General features: G+C 49.6%; 1 protein-coding gene across 1 annotated transcript; it reads left to right on the top strand.

Moving 5' to 3' along the window:
• The first annotated feature begins 1,497 nt into the window (after positions 1-1,497).
• On the top strand, positions 1,498-20,655 carry CNOT6L (CCR4-NOT transcription complex subunit 6 like). The gene is made up of 12 exons (XM_039709485.1): positions 1,498-1,635; positions 13,755-13,876; positions 13,985-14,171; positions 14,568-14,653; positions 14,993-15,082; positions 15,816-15,884; positions 16,147-16,304; positions 16,645-16,799; positions 17,075-17,226; positions 17,928-18,152; positions 18,629-18,831; positions 18,946-20,655. The coding sequence occupies exons 2-12, from the start codon at positions 13,765-13,767 to the stop codon at positions 19,156-19,158; spliced, it is 1,650 nt and encodes a 549-aa protein (XP_039565419.1). The 5' UTR covers positions 1,498-1,635; positions 13,755-13,764; the 3' UTR covers positions 19,159-20,655.
• Positions 20,656-22,660: the final 2,005 nt, after the last annotated feature.

A 22,660-nucleotide genomic window follows, 5' to 3' on the forward strand; every position in this document is an offset into this window, starting at 1 on the left:
GCGGGTTCCGGCGCCTGCCCGCTGCCCCGGGAAGGTGACCTACTGCCCGGGGCTGGTCAAAAGCCTCCAGCTCGCTTCTCCAGCGGCCTGAGAGGGGCCTCAGGGCGAAGCCGCGGTTGTCTGGTAGCGCTGCTGGCCGAAGTGGTTCCCCTTCCCCGAACCAGCATGGCGGCGGCTGCTGAGGGCAGGCAGGGCCGCGGCCCTCAGCCGTGGGCTGTTCACACCCGTTCGGCCTCGTCTGCGCGGGAGAACATCGCCTGTCGGTGCCTCAACAGCGCCTGCTGCAAGCCACGTGCAATTCCAAAGAGAGATTTTCCGGATGCCGTCTCACTTCTATTCCCACGCGGACTGGGTGGGAAAAGAGACTGTCCTGGAGCAGCATCCGCTTACAAAGGCTTTGTTTAACCATCTCCCGAACTGTTCAGATTCACACCACAAACTGTAATGCTTAAAGGAGGCTTTTATTCCACACCAATGTGCTCCTGACTAAAAACATTCCAACCCCGCAGTCTTCCCCAGTCAACACCTGTCCAGGAGTTTTTAAATCAGGGACATGCGGCTGCTGAAAATTCCCCAACGGATCCGCATGCAAGGATTTTTAGACCAGGCACGGGTGGCTGTGCAAAACAAGCTGTAAGAAAACCGTGCTCATCCAATCCAAGCCCTGGCTCGGTGTCCTGGGAAAGGACGGACACGGTGAGGCGTGAGGGTGACGGGAGCAGAACGAACCCTCCTCGGCTAAAACACCTCAGCTGAGGGGGGCAGCCATTCGTTCAAAGCTCCAGGGCGGAGATGCGGTGATTTTGGACGGGCACTTGGCACTGTAAAGGTGCGAGAGGAGACTGTTCAATGTGCACCTGTGGCAGGGACCCTGCATCCTTGGCCATCTTCCCCCAGTGCCCCGTGAGCCTCTGGCCTTTCGCTGCCCTGGAGCGCGGATTTCGGGCTCGCAGACAATGCCCAGCCAGCCCCAAAGCCTGTGTCCTACCAACGCTCCCTGCTCCATCGCTGCGGCCCTTCCCGCTCTCCGGCCATCCATGAACTTCTTGGCTCCAGCATCGGCTGGGGCAGCTGCAGCAGAAAGCAAATTCCAATTAAAAGCCCCGGAGCCTGATGTCTTGTCCCTCCCTGCGCTGCCCCAACCGCTTGCTGCTTCCTCAGACACTCCCTAGGTGCTCTTTTTTTTATAATTATTTTCATTTTACCTGCACTCCCCTGCTCCCGCGAGGACCCGTGCCACGGACACCGGGGCTCCGAACCAAACCCCGGTACCCGGAGGAGGAGAAGCAAAGGTGCCCCATACCCGCACACTCAAACGCCCGCACTCCCCGGCCGTGACACCGGGGGGGAGAGGATGGGAAAAGGAGGGGGGCAAAGGGGGAGGCAGGTTTTTTCCGTGCGGCCGCCGGAGCCCGCGCTCCCCCCGCCGCGGCCCCGGCACCGCCCGCCGCCGCCTCCCCGCGNCTGCCCGAGGGGGTGCCGCGGGGGGCGGCCGTGCGGAGAGCCGTGCTCGTGGGGCCGGCGCCGGGCGCGGGGGGACGGATCCCGGCGCGGAGACGGGTACCGGCCGTGGGGTGAGCCGCGGCGCTGGGGCGAGTCCCGCTCGTGGGCCCCGGAGTGAAGCCTGGCCGTGAGGTGAGCCTCAGGCGTGGGGTGAGCCCCGGCCTTGGGTAAACCCCGGCCGTGGGGTAGATCCCAGGCTGGAGGTGAACCTCAGCCCCGGGAGTCACCCCAGCCGTGGCCGTGGGGCGAATCCCGGCCGCGGGGCCAGCAGGGCTCGGCCCCAGTGCCCTGCCCGTGCCGTGCTGGGATCCCGGCCCGGCGCTGTGCGTGACCCCAGCGGGTTTGGGGTGAGGGGGTGTTCGGGGTCAGGCCGTTTCGGGGAGACGCTGGTCCGGCCGCCTTTTCCCGGTGGGTTCTCAGTGGGTTTCTCCGCAGCAGTTCCGGAGGAGGAGGATGACAGGAGTGTCACCTGCAATAAAACCTGGGCTGCCAGGCCAGGCGTGGTGCTCGCAAAGGAATGCACGCACTTAAACACTGAGTTTTGTTAGAGTCTGGGGCTCCCTTGTTAAACTGCGGTGCTCCTGCTCAATGTGGCGGAGGGCTCTGTTGCTCCCAGCCACACCACATTTTATCTGACCTTCTGGAAATCTTTAGAGCAGTGGCTTTTATCTGGCCCTTTTGGAAACTTTGAATAGGCTGAGTATTTGTTTTGGGGAGGTACAACTTCTGAGTTGCCGTGCTGATAAATTTTACACGGCCTTGGTTACGCAGGGAATTTCTTACAGTTAAAATGTGAAGCTCCCCCACAACTCGGAGCTAACCTAGAGGGGCAAGCACCCACCCAGGAGTTGTTTGTGGTGTGTAGACATGGCTGATAATGAAAGTGATGGCAACGGGTTTATTTTTAAAAAGAAATAGCGCATTATTCTTCACAACCCGGGAAATTCCTTGTATCGTCCTGTATTCCCCTTTGGAGGGCCAGAGAGCTCTGGTGAAGGCAGAGCACGGCCTGACAGGGATTTCATCTCTGTTCTCCCTGTGGAAAACGGGGAAATGCTTCTGCCACACATCCCTGTGCGGGGGGGCAGCATCCATGGGCACGGCTGCTGATCCAGGCTGCTGGGACGCTGAGTTTTGCTCTGTGCCACAGCCTGACCTGGTGTCCTGGACAGAGCCCTGCTCCCTCCCCACTGGGGAGGTGCTTCCAGCCTGATTTCAGAATGTGGCTCTGGAGGAGATGGACAGCGTGCACTGCTGACACCTCTGTGCTCTGGAATAATGACCCAGCCTGCAGGATGGTGCTGCTTCACCCAAACAGAACTTGTGTTGGAGCTCCAGCCTGGGAGGTGACTCCAGTCCAGAGGTGACTCCCAAAGCCCTGCAGTGTGCCTGCTGGCCTTCACAGAACAGTGGGAATTCTGCAGCGCTCTGCTGTCTGTCTGCTAAACAAACCCCGTTAAACACTTTCCATTTTGTTCCCTTCTTACTGTTAAAAGCGGGGGCTGCTCTGAGTGCTGAAGTGCAGCACAATTTAATTTATTCCCTTTTATCTCTTCCTACAGGGGCTCTTTCTCATTTCGTTTGTGCATTTAATTGAAGGATAAAACTCAGTGTAAACGGCCCATAGGTGTTCCTGTGCAGAGTTTAGTTCCCTGGCACCCTTGGAAGGCCAGACCCCAGCCTGCCAGGCTGAGCCTCCCCACCAGCAGACTGCTGGACAAACTCACCCTGGCTGCAGCTTGGGAAAGGCAGAACTTCGCAGATCCGTGGCAGTGGCTGTGGAGTTTCCCAGCCGTGACTGCCAGAGCTGTGCCAGCACCAGTCCCAGCTGCAGGAGCAGTTATCTGCACAAGTGCACTCTTACTGATAGAGCTTGTTTGCCTTTGCCTGGAGGGTGTTTCCCTGGCCTGGGAGCAGCGCTGCTTCCAGGGATGGAGCCTGCTCAGGCATTCATCTGCCTGCCTGGGAAGGAAAGGGAAGGAAAGGAAAAGGAAGGGAAGGCTGCTCCGGGTGTATTTGCCATGTGTGGCTCTCCTCTTCCCATCCAGAATCTGTAGGAGCCCCATCACATTTGCAGTGGGAATTCTCTTGTGGAAGTAAGTGACGTTATGGCTGTTCTCTTTCCATGGGATAAAACTTCCATTTAGTGGGAGAAACTGGGAGTATTTTGTTGTTTCCCCATTAACAGCCAGGCTGGTTTTGCAAAAAGCCAGCCAGGCTTTTGACCAGGTTCAGCTTTCACACCAGTCCTGGGAGAAAGAAGCCAGAAAGTGATCCCAAGGTGTGTTTGTGTGTGTGTGGAGAATGAAAAAGCACCAGTGGAGAAAAATTAATTACTTTCCACACTGGGTAAGCCTCTACTTAATTTAAATCTAAACCACCAAGAATTAAAACTTAGAGTCGGGTAAATCACAGCAGCCACTGGCTTTTTTGTTTGAGTCAATGTGCACAAGTGGAGGGATGTGTTTCTTCTTACTAAAACCCTCCCCAAGGTTTTAGGTGATAAAATTATCCATCAGTAACGTGCGTAAATTCCAGGCAAACTTTCTTGAACCACCCCCAGAAATTCTGCTTCTATCAGCTGTAATCTGCTGGACACTTTTGGGTTGCTTGGGCTTAAAAGGGGAGAAAAATCCAAATAAGTGCTTACTTTTTACTTGCTCACTGTTTGGTGGAAAGAGGGGAGTGCCAAAAGGGCACTCGAGGCACGGGACTGTAACCTGATTTGCAGACTACTGAGAGAGCAAAAGTACCAGTGCAGCATAGTTTTTTTGGGAGCATAAGATGGCATTTGTGAAAACTTAAAAAAAAAAAAAAAAGTTAAAATATGTCTTAGGCATATTTAGGTTCAGGAGGATTTGCTGTGGATTTAGTGCTTTAGAGCATTAAATGCTAAGCCTCTTGTAACTTTTTTTTTTTTTTTGGTCCAGATTCTGTGGTTCTCTTGATGGCAGGCTGTAATCAAGGCTTGGATGCTTGTTGCAGTGACAGTGTGGTGTAACTTCACCTTCTGAATAGTTCTTTGGGTTTCCAGTGATTTGTCTGTGCAGCTTCACACCTGTAATGATTTAAAAACAAAACAAAAAAAAGGTTTCTTTATCAAGATCCTTAGGTGGTGACAATATTTCTGGAATTCTGCTGTTCTCCTCCCCTGTCTTTTGTGCACCTTGGGGCTGTCTATCAAACTTCACACCACAAGACCACCCCAAAAAGTTGAAATTAAAGTAAACTGAAGTGTGTGGCAGAAATGGCAAAAAGAACTTGACCTGCACAGGATTTTCTGGACCCATCTGTGCCTTCAGATCTCGGAGCTGGAGGCAGAGAGCACCGTGGAAAGCCTTTAGCTGAACTTGCTGACTGGCTCTGCTGGCAGCTCAGTAAATTCACAAAAGGGCTACGTGACACCTACCTCCAGTGGCAAGGTGCTGAGCCTGACTTGGGTGCTGCTGAGTGGGAGAAAATTCCTCTCTCAGAGTTGAAAATGAGAGAAAAAAAAAATTCCACACCCTCCTCAAAACAAAAACAAACACCAAACTGAAGTTACTCTAAGTAACAGGGAGCACTGGAAGAAAATTTTCCTGGAATCCTCTTTAGAAGAACAGCTTTTGTAGTTTCTTGGGCATCTCCTTACAGAGATGTAACTTTAGGAGTGTTCAGCCACCACCAGGAAGCGACTGGGCAGGTGGTCATGGAAAACAGGATGAGAGACAGGCAGAGATGCTCTGTTGCTGTCCTGCAAGGAACACATTTTATCCCTCGGAGGGGGAGATGTTCAACCAGCACTTACCAAAATGCTCCAGGACGAACAGAAAGCAGCTCCAGGCAATTGTAGCTCCAAGTCAGGTGCAGTCAGCGAGCACAGGGATTTTGGGAGCTGCACCCAGAGCAGGGGAGAGAAAAGAAGCCTGGTGAGCTGCTGGGAGTAATGTAAGCACAGTTTGTAGGTCGTGTGTGCTCACCCCTGCTCTGGCATTTCCTGAGGGCAGTCATTAATGCAGTTTATGGCTGCACAGCACCATTTGTGCTCAGCATTCGCCTCGGTGGGGTGTACTGTCTTCCCCATTCTGCTTGCCTGGGTGGGGAGGAGCTTGGTGGTTTTTCTGAGAAAGACAGAAAAAATGTGAAGAAAAGGCCTATGGGACTCCAAATGCAGATTTGCAGGATATGAAGGCTGGGCTGTAAGTGCATGTTCTAAATTAAAATTTTCCCTTCAGCAGGAGTTTAGTTTTGGGTTCCCCCCACTTGCAGCTGGAGGGTTGGGAAATTTCCGACATGAAGAGACAAATCCTTCAGAACACCCTGCCACCATTCCTGTTGATTTGAATCTGGATTATTCCTTACCCTAAACAAAGCACGAAGGGAAACCTCTTGTGCCCTCAGCCAAGAGCAGCAGGAATTTTTAGGGAGGCAGCTCTTGTCCTGTGGGCCTCTCCCCTTCCCAGGTTCTGCACCCACCTGTACTCTCCAGGGGCTGTGTTGGGAACGGGAATGCAAAGCAAAGCTCCTTTATCCTGGCCACCAGCCCTTCCACAATTAGCTCTCCAGGTCAACAGCTCCCCACACTGCTGCTTCCAACAGCCTGGAAGGGAAGGCCCAATTAGACATTTGACATGATTTTGTAAAGGCAGAAAAAGTTCCTGGGCTGAGGCAGCTGGGCAGGCTGCAGGAGAGGGAGGAATGTTCAGCCTTGTGTTGCTGCAGAGGCACCCTCCTCCTTGCTTTGGGTCAAACACATTTTTTTAAGTTCATCAAATTCCAGGAGTACAAAGGAAAGTACAAAACCCATAAGCTTTTGGTCAAGCTGTTAATAATAATCAGGCTTTGTGGCTGGTGTTCAAGTTTGCTGTTTACCCTTTAGGGCAGCTGAATGAATTGCTCGGGTAGTTTTCCCCTTGCTTTTCAGGAATGCTTCCATCTGAGTGAACATCTTTGTGCCTTCTAATCACAAATTAGCTTTTGCTTTCTTTTTTTTTTTTCTTCCTAAGAAATCAATCTAAAGGCCCTTTCAAAAGGCTCTGGATTTAAGCACCACCTAAACAGAGTGCTGAAGCCCTCCTTCTGCAGATTTGTAGCTCTTTTTTTCCCATAGGATGCTCCCAGAAAAACTGAGAAAGGGGGAAAGCAGAAAACATACTTTGTATGCTTTGCTTCCTGTGTGAGATCACAAGGGGGGATGTATGTCACCAAAAAAAAGTCCTTTATCCTGAGTCAGCCCCGACACGTGGAGACTATCCTTTGCTCTTTCTGCTTCTCTGTAGTTCAAAATTCAATTTCTGCTTCTTGTGTTACATTAATTTACAACTGGCCCTGGCAGTGGGAAAGAGCTAGCACAGGATGAACGGCTGCCCAGGCAAAATTCCCACTTGTGAACGCCTTTCCTTGAATCCCTTTTTGTTCTGGAAGGTTAAGAAAGCAAAAGGAAAGCAGGCCCAGATGACTTCTCGCATACCAGAACATTCCCAGGTGCCAGGAAGAGCTGGCCTTACCTTTTTTTCCCTCCATCCAAGTCACATCTTGCCACTGGGAGCAGGTCAGTCTCCAGGGACATGTTTGTACCTGTGCAAGGAGCCTTCCTCCTCCTCCTTAGACTAGAGCAAAAGACAGGGAAGGAGTGGAGTGCACCAGAGGAATTAGGAATGTTTGGAGTGCATGAGAAAGCATATCTGTGGAGTGTCTTGAGACTGTGGACAGACCAGGAGGTTTGAGACTAGGTGGTTTTTTGCAAGGTGGTTTTCTGCCTGCTCTAGGAACCCCCAGGTGCTTCCTGTGCAGGTAAAGGGGGAATAATTCAGTTTTAAGTCATTGGCCGTTTATTTTGTGGCAGCTGCAGGTCTGAACAAAACAACCCTGGATGTGGGGAGATGAGTATAACTCACAAGTATTTTCTGCTTGGAAAATTACCTGGTTGAAAACCTCAGGCTGTCAACAAGGCTCCAGCATTCCTGAATCCTTACCTGCCTCTTGACCTACCCACCGAGTCTGTGCTCTTCCTTTACTCTGCATTTCTGTACAGCAGGGGAGGTAGCACCAGGCCTTTGCCAGGCATTTGTCTTCTTCAGCTTCCTTTCAGAGAGCTCTGTAATTAACCTCTCACCTGCCAGCAGGTTAAGAAATAGTAGAAAACCAACCTGTTTGAAAAGCTACAGCAAAACTTGCCAAAGGTATTCCCTGCCTTTAGGTGAGATCCCTTCACGTGGCTGAACAGAGGAGCCCACACAAGCTGAGCCTCTCTTCTGGAGCAGGCTGCCCAGAGCAGCTGTGCCTGGCCCTGGATCCCTGGAAGTGTCCAAGGCCAGGCTGGACAGGGCCTGGAGCAGCCTGGGGCAGTGGAAGGTGCCCCTGCCCATGGCAGGGATGTGAGCTGGAGAGGCTTAAAGGTCCCTTCCAGCCCAAACCAGTGTGGGATTCTAGTTGGAAGTTTAAGTAAGGTGGAAATGCTCATGGGAAAGACTGGGATAATCAGATACAGAAGCAGCTGAACTATCTTTCAATATTCAAATAATATGCTTTGCTCAGGCTATTAGGCAAACTTTTTTTTTTTTGAATGCAAAGTACATTTATATACACCCTCTGGAGAAGAGGGTTTATTCCTATAAACTGGGGTTTTTTAACAGATCCCTTCTCTCTCCTCCTGAGCATACAAGCCCAGCTACTTTGAGCACTAGTGCAGCATCCTGGGGCCTGTTCAGACTGAAAAGGCTCATTTATTGTGCCAGTGATTGCAAAACAGTTTCCACTATCAGTGTGTGCTTTTTCCTTTGGCTTTTTTTTTTTTCTTTTTCTCCTTCTTCCTCTTAAAATCTTGAGCTTTGACTCATCCAAACTTACCTGTGGTTGAACAAGGCAAGCCTTGTAACCCTAAAGCTGTTTGAATTAAGTTTTTCAGTGGCAGATTTCTTTGGATTGTTGAAGCAGAGTAACTGAAGTGTTGCTGGGCTTTGCTTATTTTGTGGAAGGGCTGGCAGTCTCCCACTGAAAAGGGGAGATGACACCGTGGCTGTGGAAATAATCTCATTTCTTTCCTCCTAGCCCAAACTTTGGGCTTTGAAGGATGAAAGGGTATTGATGATTCCAGCTGTATCTTAGGCTTGCTTCATTGAGAAGACCTCAGCGTGCATGGATTCGTAATTCCCGTGTAGTTTTGCTCAAAAACGAGGTCAATAGCTGACTCCTCTCCAGGTATCGATCCTGAGGAGTTGAGTGAGGCACGGTGTTGGCTCTCAGCACAGCCTGAGCAGGTCTGTGTCATTCCGGAGTGACTGGATGGGTGTCAGATCAGCCTTGCCAGCAGAGCAGCCCTTCCCCTCCCGCCTCGGAGGGACACTGGCACACCACAGCCCTGCCAGCTCGCCGTGCCCCTGCTGTTGGCACTTCTGTGTCTCCCCAGTCCCAGGAAAACCCCCTGCTTTAAGCTGCAGCCATACTTGGCTGTTTCTCTGCCATGCCCACAGCCCAGGCCGGTGTTTTGTCTTGATCCAGCACTGGCTCCTTCCTTCCCCACACTCCTGGTGACTTCAGCTCCTAATCCTTTAAGCCACTCTGTCCTGGATCTCATTAGAAGCCCAGCACTCCCCAGGGGATGGAGCAGCATTGCAAATGGGTCATTTCTCTGAAACAGTGCAAGATACTTGTGTAAATAAATAAGCACAGTGTTTAAACCAGCCCTTTGGGGGCTTCTGATGACATTTACAGGCTGGCTGCTGGGAGCACTTCTTGCCCTACAGTGGCCCCTTGCATGCATTTCTGGTAAGCAGAGCCTTATTCTGGGGAGCAGCCTGCCCTGTGTTTGCACGTGAAGCAGCCCCAAGAGCTGCTCTGGAAGCACAAAGGGTAAAAGGCACCTGCAGACAGTGACCTGATGTGAGTATCCAGGAGCTGTCATGCACTCCCTGAGAGGTAACAGGCTGCTTCCAGCAGGGAGGAACTGTTCCTTGGAAGTGAGGAGTGACTCTTAACCAAGCACAGCAATAAAAAGCAGCTGTGTAGGATTTCCATGCAGTAAATAGTTCAGCTGGTCCTGTAAGTGGGGGTGTGACATGAGGAAGAGGAAGGGTGGAAACCTGGATTTGCTTGTGTTACCTGTGATTTAAGAAAAGACTGCTTCATTTAGAGGAGGGGAGGGAATGAGGGGAATAACTAGTGGGTGTATGTCAGTGGGACAATTAGCATTTCCATCAAGTGAGTGCCAGTTGGCTCTGGAATTAATCAAATACAGCTCGTTCCCTCCCTTCCCACTCCTCCCCTTGGCTTTTGCTGTTTGCTTCTGACTTGTCTGTGCTTCTCTGGGCTCAAAGAGATAACGTGGAGCCCCCTGGGACCCCAGCACCACTGAATTTACTGCCTGCTGCAGGTTCCTGGTTACCTCTTACCTTTCCCTAGTCCCAGCTTGAATTTCCTTGTGTTCTGTGTCAGACTTCCCTCAGGGGTTCTTTCAAATCTCCTCAAACATTGCTTTTGAATTGTTTGAGGGATTTTTTTAAATTAAAAAAACATGATGAGGCATTTATATTTGATTCCCTGCTAATCTCTACCCCAGTCAGGGTACTTGGAATAAGCTGGAAAGACACAGTACCTGGGAGGGCAGACTCAGGGTGCTCCTTGAATTCTTGGGAGAGGCAGTGTACACAGAGGTGGTTGGACACAGTCCTGCAGGAAAGCATCTGGCAAAAGCTCAGATCCATGCCGAAGACCACCGGAATTCCCCATTCTCCAATGTTTAATGCTGATTTATACAGACTAGATGCTGTATACAGGGATATAGCAAATAGTTTACCCTAAGCTAACACATCTGCACATACCCCAGTATCGGCAGCTTTCTTTGACTCCCCTTACCATACCCTTGAACAATCACCTGATTTTCCTGCCCCATAGAGGAGGAAATCCAGTTTTTGTGCTTGTGGCTGTTGGCTGTGCTGAAATGGGGAGACTTTTGTCACACTCCCCCAAAAGCAGAGCAGACAAGCAGCCTTTGCAGCCACTCAGGGCTGCCTCCAAAGCACAGGAATGGCCGTGGAGATGAAGAAGGGCTGCAAAGGGTGCTGTTTGCCAGCCCTCAGCCCGGCTGGACAACGTGTGCGTACACACGCGCACGCCCCGGCAGCCAACACACGGCTAATTCCTGGGAGGGATCCCCGCATGGGAGGGGATGGACAGTCAGCTGTGCTCACAGGAAGGAAGAGCCACTCAGGCATGGCTGCTGGATGGCTTCCAGAATGCTTTGGCAGCTTGACTCAGCCGTGTACAGAGGCTGGGGGGAAAAGGAAAGGATCACAAAGAATGTCACTGGGCTGAAGGTGAGGGATTGGAGCTGTGCCTGTGAACACAGGGCTGCAGCAGGAGGCAGGCACAGCTCTTCTCCATTTGCCTCCTCATTTAGGCACTGAGGTGTCAAACAACTTGAACAAAACACCTTTTGGGCACTGTAATTTAAGAAATGCACCATCTACACTCTCTGGGGAAGGGACTGTGTGCTTGAAAGCCAGAAGTTCCTGTTGTCTGCTGCCCAAAAAACATTTCTTCATATTAAAAGCCTCTGCTGCAACCCAGTAGCTCAACCTTTGCTCTGACACTCTTCACACCTTCAGCAGCATTCCATTACTCATTTCTTTTCTCCAGGCTTTAAATGATAGTCAGCATGCCTCATACACAAAAACAGCCCAGCAAGTAAAACAGCATAAAACTCCAAAAGCCCAAGGAAAAGGCAGGCACACACCTTCTGGTGGAAACACAGTACCTGCCCCTGACCCTTTTATATCCACCTCAGTGAGCTGCTTAGGCTCACCCAGAACCATACTTAGGGTTACAGCTGAGTAATCCTGCTCTGCCAGTCCCCTCTGGGTTTTTTGGACCCAGAGAGTTCCATTAGGAACCCCCAGAGTTTAAATATTGTTCTTACTAATGCACTGATGTCCTCATCTCCAGGTTTTCTGTAATTTACACAAAATGAGGAAGAGATTCTGTGTTTAATTTACATTAAATCAGGGCTAGATCTGTAGCAGAGAGCAAGTTTTGGTAGCTTCAGAAGTTTTCCAAGGGGAGCCTTTAGGATAAAAGCCTGCCAGAATTTGCACTGATGCGCATCAGATTTTGGAGTTCACAGATCCAGGGAACTCAGTGTGGTTCCATGAAGACTGAGCAAAACCAGGTTGGGATTTCTGGATATTGTTTTGGTTCCAGGACAAGCAGAATGGCAGATAGGAATGGCAGGAGCTGGGAACCCAGGCAGAATCAATTTTTTGCCTAAGAACAAAATTACACACGGTGACTTTCAGGTCTTCCTCAATGTTGCTGTGATGCAGAAGGACAGAAAAAAGTGCATTTGATTTAGGTTTGTTTTCCCCTTTCTGTAACTGTGGCAATGACACCGCTGCCTGTTTGACTCACCACGATTTCAAAGCAATATTCAAGTGACTAACAGCTGAAAAATGCGCGTGTCCTTTGCCTCCCAGCTCAGGGCTCACTCCTCTGGAAGGCCCCTGATGGCCACACATCGCTCTGCATTGGCAGAGCACTTCTGTATTTCAACATCATTTATCTGGGTGCCCTGCCAAGGAGTAGTCCTGGAGCTTTCAGATGGTGTCAGGGGCTCACTGGATGGGCAGGGGGTGCCTCAGGTGGTCTCAGCACCGTGGTTTTAAGGACTTCATCACAGAGCACTCACCCAAGTCCTGGGTTTGAACAGCCAAGTGTGCCGTGCCTTGGGTCCAGGTGCTGCAGAGGTACAGATCAGCTTGACATCTGACAGATGGAGCAGCAAGGGCAGGTGGAATAGGGCTCCTGTGGCCTGGCAGGGGCTGTGAGGAGTCTGTTCAAGTGCTGCCCGCTTCCACACCAGCACTTGAAGAGCGAAGATAAATCCAGTGAAATCCAAGCAGCAGAGATTTGGCACTCCCAAAGCGCAGCCTGCTTGCGTTGCGGGGAAAGGCTGTTGTGATTTTGGGATTCTGGAGCAAAGGTGGAAGGATTTCAGGTGTAATCCCATGTCCTTAAGTAACTGGTTTCCTTCATGGCCCCGTGCCAGGCAGTGTGAGCACGGAATCCTCTTATCCCGTAGCTCTGCTGGCCGTGTGAGCTCACCTGGAAGTGACAGGGGGCTGTAATTAGATGTGGGGCTCGCATTTGCCCCTGCAGTTTCCTTGGGCCTTGGTGGGGGAAGGGAAGCAGCAGCCCTGTAACTGAGACCCTTGGCAGGGGACAGCTCTTGCTCCGTGTCAGAACGCTGGAATGGCTGTCAGCATCAGCTGGAAAACCCTGCAGGACTTGACCCTCGTAGAGGGAAAGTGGCATCTTTGGTTAGCTGGACTTGCTGAGCAGAACCCTCAGCTTCTTACCTCAAATTCAAGTTGGAGCTGTTTGAGGATCTGCACACCTACTGCAGCTGGCTGGAGGAGAGTGTGTGAGGGAAGAGCTGCACCCTCTGGAGCAGCTGCTTTGGATTTGTATGAAGTCAAGGCTCGTGGATTTTGTGTGTCTGGGGAGGGAAAGACCAGCAAACTCGGCTAACCTCGTCTTTTTAAATCACACACAGAGTCCTGCTGAGCAACAGCCTAGGGAGGCAGGGAATAAAACCTCTCCCTGTGTCCCCTGGCAAGTGGGTGGTTTTTTAATGGGACATCGGAGCTCCCTTCTGACAGTCAGGACAATTGGATGAATTTGGTGTGCACAGGCTCATCCTTAGGCTTCTGATGTTCACATTTTGCACTGGGCTGGAGCCCTTTGTGCCCCAGAACTGCTAAATGGGAGCTTTACCTGAGCTCTTTTCATGGCTCCTGGGCCATTAGGAATACAAAGGTCTTGACTGATCCCGAGCATGAAAAAGCACAGAACACAAAAGCTGGATAGTTAATGGGAAAATTGAGCTAATTCCCCCTCAGACTGCAGTTTGGAGCAGTGGAGTGCAGTGCAGTGGAGAAGTGGGACTTTGTAAGTAGAAGTTAAGAGCCTTCCCTGTGCAAACGACAGGAGGGAGCAATCTGGGAACAGCAGAATGCTTCTGATCTTGTCTGCAGGTTCTGCACAGAGCCAACAGCTCCGTGGGTTATGGGGGGTAAACTGGGAGAGCCAGCAGGTGACTGTAGAAACCCCAGATTCCTAGGAAGAAACGCTCTTCTCCATCCCAGAATTTTGTGAGCGCCTGCTTGGCAGCCCCACAGCTACTGTGCATAAACTCTGGGACGTGGTGTTGCAGGGCATCCTTGGGAAGAACAGAAAGGAAGGAATGCTGTGCAGTAACAGTTGTGATGGTCTTTCAGACTAACAGGGATGCCAAAGGAAAAATATGATCCTCCAGATCCCCGCAGAATTTACACCATCATGTCGGCGGAAGAGGTGGCCAACGGGAAGAAGTCGCACTGGGCTGAATTAGAGATCTCGGGTGAGTTGGTTGGGGTTTAAATTCCCATAGTTAGTGCCCCAGAGCACTCCAGATCCTGAGGGGGTCCAGGCTGAGGAGGTGTTTGAGTTCCTTGCTTTCCTCTTGCAGGGAGAGTGCGGAGCTTAAGCACGTCGCTGTGGTCGCTGACACACCTGACTGCTCTGCACCTCAATGACAACAACCTTACTCGCATTCCACCTGATATTGCCAAGCTTCACAACCTGGTTTACCTGGATCTGTCATCCAACAAACTCAGAAGTTTACCAGCAGAACTAGGAAACATGGTGTCTCTCAGGTGAGGGGGATTATTCTGGTTAACTTCACAAAAAGTCTCTAGCGTGGGATTGGGACCGAGAGTTTCAGTTTGTTTCCTGTGCCTGTATTTCAAATAATTCTGAAAAACTCCAGATTGGTGCAGAGCTTTGGTTCTGATAATTAGTTTTGGGTTTGCTGGCCTTTTTTTCTGATTGCTGATATATCACCATTTCCATCCCTGGTTTAATCTTGGGCTTTGTGGTTTTTTTCCCCCTCATGAATGTATTTCAGTCATGCTTTGACACGGGAAGATTGGCATATCTTTCCATAATAATATTCAGGGTGAAAAGTGATCTCTTTGAGGATGAGCAGTGTACGGCACCTTAGGAGTTTCTTCTGCAGTAATACTCACCCAGTGTTTTTGCATTTGCTGCAGGGAATTGCTTTTAAATAACAATCTGTTACGGGTTTTGCCTTATGAACTTGGACGGCTCTTCCAGCTGCAAACCCTGGGTTTGAAAGGTGAGCTCTTCCCAGTTCCATATTCCCAAGAGTTCTCAGGAATCCTGAGGGGGGGCTGGCCTCAAAACCTTTCTCTATTACCTCAAGGTTTTCTTACAGGTGATTTTAAGCATTAAGTTGGTAGCAAAAATTACCAGGCAGCTGGGAGAACAATGCTTCTCTTTCCTAATGCTGCTAAACTTCCTTAGGAGCTCATTTCAAATCTGCAGTCAGGGAAATAAACCCTTTAACCTGCTGAGTTAATTTGTCTGTTCTCATTCTGGGAGATTTTCTTTGGGTGGAAAGCCTCAAGAAAGGCAGGCAGCTGATCCCCTCGCTGTTGTTTTGTGCTGTTGGCAGGCAATCCTTTATCCCAAGATATTCTCAGCCTCTACCAGGATCCAGACGGAACCCGAAAGCTACTGAACTACATGCTTGACAATCTAGCAGGTACAGCCCTGGGGATCTGGTGCACAAAGGCTTTAAAAGTAGGATTTGCTGTTAAAACAGGACTGTGAACCACTGGAGGGAGAGTATTCCTTCCCTGCTGTAGTGTTTTTGCCAGGTGGCTCCATCACATCCCAAAACACACCTGGTGGAAGAGGCTGATGTGTGCTAAGGGTCTCCCGTGTTACAGCCACATGTTCTCTCTGTTCAATTACCCACCAAGGGCAAAGTCTGCCTTGCTGAAGCCATTTTGGTTCTCCCCACCAGAAATAATCATTTGAATGCAAGCAGAATGTCACATCTAGCTCAAGAAACACCAAAGCCATTAAGAACATCCAGTACCTGACCTCAGTCCTGCTTTCTGGTTCTGTAACTGAGCCTTCTGCTTTGCCACTTGATGTCTCCCAAGTTAGGGCACTGCAGGAATGATGGATGCAGGGCAAGGTTATTGGAGAAGGGATGGCTGAACCATGCCAGGATTTACCCCTCCTTTTCAGCAGCTTATTCCATGTGCAGGAGTATTTCGGTCGTGCTTCTGAATCTGAAGAGACAAAAAAATAGTCACAAATCTTTAAAATGGCAATTTTTTTCCCTTTTAAATGATTTTTGCCTCCCCTGAAGACTTGGGGAGTTGGGGATGCAAAACACGTTATTGTTCAATCATCACTTTGACTTAGGAACTGTAACTTACAAATAGAAACTCTGAATTAATCACTGGTTTAATTTTTTTTTGCAGTTCATCCAGAGCAGCTGCCTCCAAGGCCATGGATTACTTTAAAAGAACGAGACCAAATTCTGCCCTCAGGTAAATCTGTGTTCACAAGGTGACACACTGGGAAACTTACCCTGGGCTTCCTTTTCCTGGATCAGAGTGAAAACAGCAATTTGTTCATTTGTACTAGAAAAATTACCATATGGCTGTGCTGTAAATACCATTTTTGTCATTTGAATGGGAAGCTGGGAATTTCTTTCCCGTGTTGGGTTTTATCACAGCTCTTCCAGCCACTCTTGCCCAAGCCAAAGAGACAATCTCCAGGGGCTGACAGCCTTTCTCTCTCTCCCTGCAGCTTCATTTACAGTCATGTGTTACAATGTGTTGTGTGATAAATACGCCACCCGGCAGCTCTATGGCTACTGCCCCTCCTGGGCACTCAACTGGGAGTACAGGAAAAAGGGAATCATGGAAGAAATAGTCAACTGTGATGCAGACATCATTAGTCTTCAGGTAATAAAACATAACTGCATTTTCCATCAGAAACAGAAAACATGAACCTCCACCTTTAGGATTAAATGTTCCCTTGGGAGCACCGTAGCAAATTCCAGGTCTTCCCAATGCAAGCTGTGTATCTAGGTTCCAGTGTGTGGTCTGCTGCTCTTCAAAATAGTCCAGTCACTTTGCCTGTGGGAGGGATTCCAGGAAATCCAGGGATGCACACCCGTTCCCAGCAGGCCATTAGTCTAGGAAGGGACACGGACTGTGCAGCTTTTCTGCCTGCGAGCCTGGGCAGGCACAAGGAAGGGTTTCCTTCACTTCTTTAGCCTGAGGTGTTTGTGTGCAATTGCAGGAAGTGGAAACGGAGCAATACTTCACCCTTTTCCTGCCAGCCTTGAAAGAACGGGGATACGACGGGTTCTTTTCTCCAAAGTCACGTGCCAAAATCATGTCGGAGCAGGAGAAAAAGCACGTGGATGGCTGCGCGATATTCTTCAAAACGGAAAAGTAAGGGCAGCAGCAGCAGCTTCTGAAATTCACACCTCAGCCTCAGAACAGCTCCCAGCAATCAGGATGGAGGTTTCCCAAAGCCTGAGCTGCCTCTCAGAGTTTTCACTGCTTCCAAAAAGAAAAATGCAGCTCTCGGGCCAGGTCTAGACCCAGCTGGAGCGGTTTGGAAGAGAGGGAGCCTGCGGGAGCAGACAGGGATGGTTGTCAGATGGGGACACTGCCACGGGGGCTGTGGCACAGCTGCTCACTGGGGTTCTCTCCCTGTTGCCCAGGTTCACTCTGGTGCAGAAGCACACGGTGGAGTTCAACCAGGTGGCCATGGCCAACTCGGAGGGCTCGGAAGCCATGTTGAACAGAGTGATGACCAAGGACAACATCGGGGTCGCCGTGGTGTTGGAGGTGCACAAGGAATTATTTGGAGCAAGTGAGTATGACTGCGGTGTCCTGACTGCTACTCAGCTCCACAGACAGGCACGAGTTGTTCCTAGGTAATCCATGCTGTTCCCCTTGGTGGTGCAGCCCATGGGTGGCTCAGACAGGCACAGAGGACATGGTCTGGTTGTGCTCACAGCAAGATGCCCAACATTTGCTTTTCTCCTTTCAGGCTTTTATCCCTGCTTACTTACTCTGTTACATTCTGCTTGAGCAGCTCAGCTTTCCCAAGGTCACTGTGTTTACACACATTTGCTCTTACCAGTAGTTGGCAACAATGTTCAACTTCTATTTTCAACTCTCTTTTCCTCCCCTGGATTGACTCCTTCCACCCTCCCCCAGTGATTAGATGTCAGTGCTAATGTACTGATGTGGAAGGAGGAGATTATCAGGTATCTTTTCCTGCCTCTTGATTGACTGACTGTCACATTTTCATTAAGTTTGATCAGATGCAGCAGACAATTCCAGCGCAGGTAAAACTGCCACCCTGCTCTGTCTGCGTGGCTGGGGTTTTCATGGCTTCAGAGGAGGCTGGAAGGAGCTCCCTGGGCTGTTTACAGGCATTTCAGCAGGTTTAAGCAATGAAAGCACACCCATCTGCTGGTGGGTCTGACCCTGAGCCCTGAGGAGCTACACCCCAAGTATGAGCAAGCAGGAGCACAGAACCTTTCACTGCTACCATTGTGTGTCCAGGTATGAAATCGCTTCACGTGGACAAGCAGCTGCTCATCGTGGCCAATGCCCACATGCACTGGGACCCCGAATACTCAGATGTGAAACTCATCCAGACCATGATGTTCGTCTCAGAGCTGAAAAACATCCTGGAGAAAGCCTCGAGCAGGCCCAGTAGCCCGACAGCAGATCCCAACTCTATCCCTCTGGTGCTGTGTGCGGACCTCAACTCACTGCCTGATTCAGGTGAGGCTGGGTGTTGGGCCTGACTTTTAACTTACCTTCTTAGGATCTCAGGGTCCACTTTTTCCTCTGAAGGCGAGGGGGTTGTTTTGCACTGCCCAGGGAAGGTATGGGTGAGAGCTTTCCTAGGAAGAGCTGCCTTTGGAAATCTGGCTGAAGAGACTGCGAGCCCTCTGGCTGAGTCGCCTGCTCTTCCAGTACCTAGCTGGACACTCCAGGAGAGCTGGCTGCACCTACAAAAGTGTAGAAAAGCACAGTTAGATCTTAAATAAGTCATTATTAAATGACTTATTTATCCATTATCCATGCCTGAAGTAGCAATAAGAAAGTAGGAAAGAAGTGAGTTCCTGATGAAGACTTTCTAAGGAGAGGGGTTTGCTTTGCTAACTGAACTCATGGTGCCTTGGTGGCCTTCTGGTTTACAATACCCCAAAGCTGTCTTTGAAAGCAGCTCCCTAAACCCTTCCCCTTGCCCCCAGGTGTAGTGGAATACCTGAGCAACGGCATAGTAGCTGACAACCACAAGGACTTCAAGGAGCTGCGCTACAACGAGTGTCTGATGAACTTCAGCGGCAACGGCAAGAACGGAGCCTCGGAGGGCAGGATCACGCACGGCTTCCAGCTCAAGAGCGCCTACGAGAACAACCTGATGCCTTACACCAATTACACTTTCGACTTCAAAGTAAGCCCCGATCGATCCCGGGGGCTGTGCCGTGTCAGAGCCCGGCCCCCGGGCTGATGAGCAGGGCTGCAGGGCGTGCCCTGCCCTCACTGCGCTCTCTCGCTCTCTCCGCAGGGTGTGATTGACTACATTTTCTACTCCAACACTCACATGAACGTGCTGGGCGTGCTGGGCCCTTTGGACCCTCAGTGGCTGGTGGACAACAACATCACGGGGTGCCCGCACCCGCACATCCCCTCGGACCACTTCTCGCTGCTGACGCAGCTGGAGCTGCAGCCGCCACTGCTGCCGCTGGTGAACGGCATGCACCTGCCCTCCTGCAGGTAGTGCAGCCCCACGGGCTGCCCCACGGACCTGTACACTTGTAAATCCCTCTAGATAGGAGTGAAGTATGGCCAACCTTCAGCTGCTTCTTCGAGCTCCTTTCCTTATGTGTTTGATAAGAGATTTTTGCACATTTTGGTGCATATCGGTATCATTTGGCACTAGGGCTGGAACCAAAGTATTATTCCCCTTTCCAGGTTTTTAATTTAATTTTTGTTTGTGTTTTGTTTTGGGTTTTTTTTTTATTTTACTTTAAACTGGCTTTTTCTTTTCAGTAGGAAGCTGCACTTCTAAATGGACAAAAAAGATTTAAAAACTTGCATTTAACATATTTCAAGGTAATGCTTTTTTCCAGAACGTGGCAAATTGAGCCAACCTTTTAGAAAAAGAAAAACAAAACTAGGGATGCTTGTTTTGTAGGAAGAATGTTAGAAATACTCTTTGTTTGAATCCAAAATGGAGACTCAACTCTGCATCCGACATAAATTTTGCACATTAGCAAAGCACTTAATACCTGACTATAAACGACTGGCAGCATGGCCCTGCCCCTCATCTCAGTACTATCAGAAAACCAAAGACATCCAAAGTATCTGTGATCAAATTCGAGCTCTAAATCCTCCTGGTTCCAATTTGTTTGGGAGCTGTTGTCAGTCAGGGCTGAAGTAAAAAGCTGCTGGTTCCTTCCCAAATGTTAATGCTCTTTGGACGTGTTGGAAATCCTTGTTTTCTCTTTCCTTTTAATGCTCTGGGTGGCCAGTTCAAAACCTTGTGCCTCAAGAGGCATTAAACATGATGCAATTTTCTGGAAAAAGAAAAAAAAAAACGAAACAAAAAAACCAAGTTGTTTGGCTGCTTAATGTTTAAAAAACATGGCACAGTGATAGGAAAAGGTCGTGTCTGTGTTTTTAAGTTTTTCTTTATTCTGCTTTTTTGCTGCTATAAGATTTTCTTGAATTTCTATTTGAAACTTTTCATGCACTTTACTGTTTCTAGTCTCCAAATGTGATATTTTTAATAAATGAAAAACATTTTCCATGATGTGAATGAAATTTTTAAGCAGATTGATAAGCCTATATTTATGTCTCATTCGTATACTTCAAAAAAAGTCCAATTTGAATTGTGAAATTAGTTTTAAATACAAAAGAGCCATCTTCTGTCTTGCAAAACTGCCAAGTCAGGCTGTTCCTCTTTAATTAAACATTTCCTTTGTCATTTTATACACAGGAAATTTTCCATAGGGGGAAAAAAAAAAATCAATTGGACTTAGAGGAGAGACTATTCCCTGACTCTGATTGGGTGCCACGGGAGGGGGTGGAGTGGGCCAGAAGGCAAAAATGGGTTCAGCAAAGTGACAACTCCCTTGGAAAAGTGCCTAAAAAATGGGGGTGTCACCTATGGTCTGGGATCAATTGGAAGCGATGGGAGCTGGGGGAAAGTCCTGCACAGCACTTGCTTTGTGCAAAACCAAACCAAACCAACCAAAAAAAAAAAAAAAAAAAGCCCTTTCCAGAGATGGATTTTCCTCTGGATGCAGGTATCTCTGTTGGAATATACCTCAGCGTTCCCTACCTGGCCATGGCACATGGATTGGAGAGCACTGGAAAGTAGAATAGCATGAAAAACTTAATTTTGTGGACATTACCTTTCTGTTTTGAGCTGCTGTATGTTTTTTGGGCAGGGGGGGGAGGCTCCGCTCCTGGGGCGTGCTGTAACCTGCTCCCCTGTTCCCCCAGGCACAGTGGTCCCAGTGTGAGCAGTGTTTCCTAACCATACTTCACTCCCAATATTTTTGGAGCTGTTTGTATAAAATGGAATTTCCCATTCGCCCGTGGTTGTCTATGAACTGCAGAGGAGCCCGTTTAGTAATAAAAATCCAAACCCAGCACCAATGTTTTGTAATGTGGGGGTGGGAGAGGACAGGGATGGGAAAACCCAAACCTTGGCAAACGTTGTGAGCTGCTCCAGCTGGGTTTTCCTTGGGTTTCTAGCGATGGAAGTGTTCCGTTGCACGAAGGTGATCCACTGGATTTTCTCTGCTGCACTCCCCAACGCTCGTCACGCCGCGCGGTTTTTAACACAAAAATGGTTTTTTAACAGACACTGCACAAAAAAATCCCAGTTTGGTTTATGTTTCAGTCAATGCACATGTTTACCTGCCTCTCCTGTGCGTCTCCCTCCTGTTTTCCTCCTGGTTTTCCCTTCCCAGCAGGAGCAGTGAGGGTCTGGTGCTTTTTTTCCCAGCCTCTGTTCCCAGCATGTTGCAGGCAATACCTGGAAAAAAGGCTCCAAGCCCTTCCCTGCTGCTCACTGCCTCCGTTTGCTTCCCCAAACACGGTGCCTGGTGTCCACTCCCCAGCGACAGCACTGCCTAAAGCCAGCAGAGAAAACAAAATCCAACACCCTTCTACAAGCAACTTTTTAAAACAACTCAATCTGGTGAATCTGTCCGATACGGGGTTTTGTGTGTGTGTATATATATACATATATATATATATAAAAAGAGAATTTTGTACAATGGAGCTGAATAGTTCTGCTTCTTTCACTGCAAGGAGACTGAACCTTACACAAGTTTGGTCACGCACACCCCCTCCCCCTCACCCTTTGGTGTTCCAAGGTGTCACAGATCCCAAGAGAACCTGGTGGAAACCACTAAATCCTCTCTGCCAAGCATCAGCCAAGAACTCACTTGAATTAGAAATAATTTTAGGTGGAGATTATAAACTTCTAGATCCAGGTACAGCACAACCCCTCCCTGTGAGAGTGGTGAAGGTGAGAGTGATCCTGGTGCTGGGGTCCATCCATCCTTTTTGGAGGCTCCCACACCACCCTGTAGTGGTTACTTTGAGAGCTCGGGGGTTTTTTAAGTCAGGTTTTCTCTTGTGTGTTGCCTTTGCAGCCGGGAGGTCCCGTCCCTGAAAAGATGGAAGTGCCCGTGGAGCAGGGGCAGCTGCAGTGTCACTCCTGGGCGTGCTTACACTGCAGTTTTAGGGGGATTTACACCCTGCTTCATGGGAATAGCAGCTTTGCTTTACATTTGGGAGCATGTGGGGCTCTGGCATGAGGAAACACTGCTTGCCCTGGGCCTTCAGGCAGCTGAGGAACGGGAGGTCATCAAACCCCTGACTTACATTTCCCTTCCCTTGAAAAATTACTTTTTTTAAAAAAATGGGCTCACTGTGGAGATGGGATATTGCTCACCCATGATGGCTAGGGCTAAACATCCACCTGTGTACTCCCACATCCTTCTGGAGCCAACAAACAGCCCTTCTGCAGCCATTCTTACCCTTCCTGTGGTCCTTAAGGAGCACCGGGCAGGAAGGAGGGGACACAGAGACGGGGTGGGTGTTTCCCAGCATGGCACTGCCCAGGGACACATTTTTGGCAATCCAGTGGGGGTGGGTGGGCAGCACAAATTAGGTTCCTGCAGACCTTAAACACCTCCTCCTGGAATGGCCCAAGCAGATTGTAAATAGGGATAACCCTGCACAGGGCCACAAGTCACACC

Source organism: Passer montanus, unplaced genomic scaffold (assembly GCF_014805655.1).
Source record: "Passer montanus isolate IOZ18808 unplaced genomic scaffold, ASM1480565v1 scaffold210, whole genome shotgun sequence".
Taxonomy (NCBI): domain Eukaryota; kingdom Metazoa; phylum Chordata; class Aves; order Passeriformes; family Passeridae; genus Passer; species Passer montanus.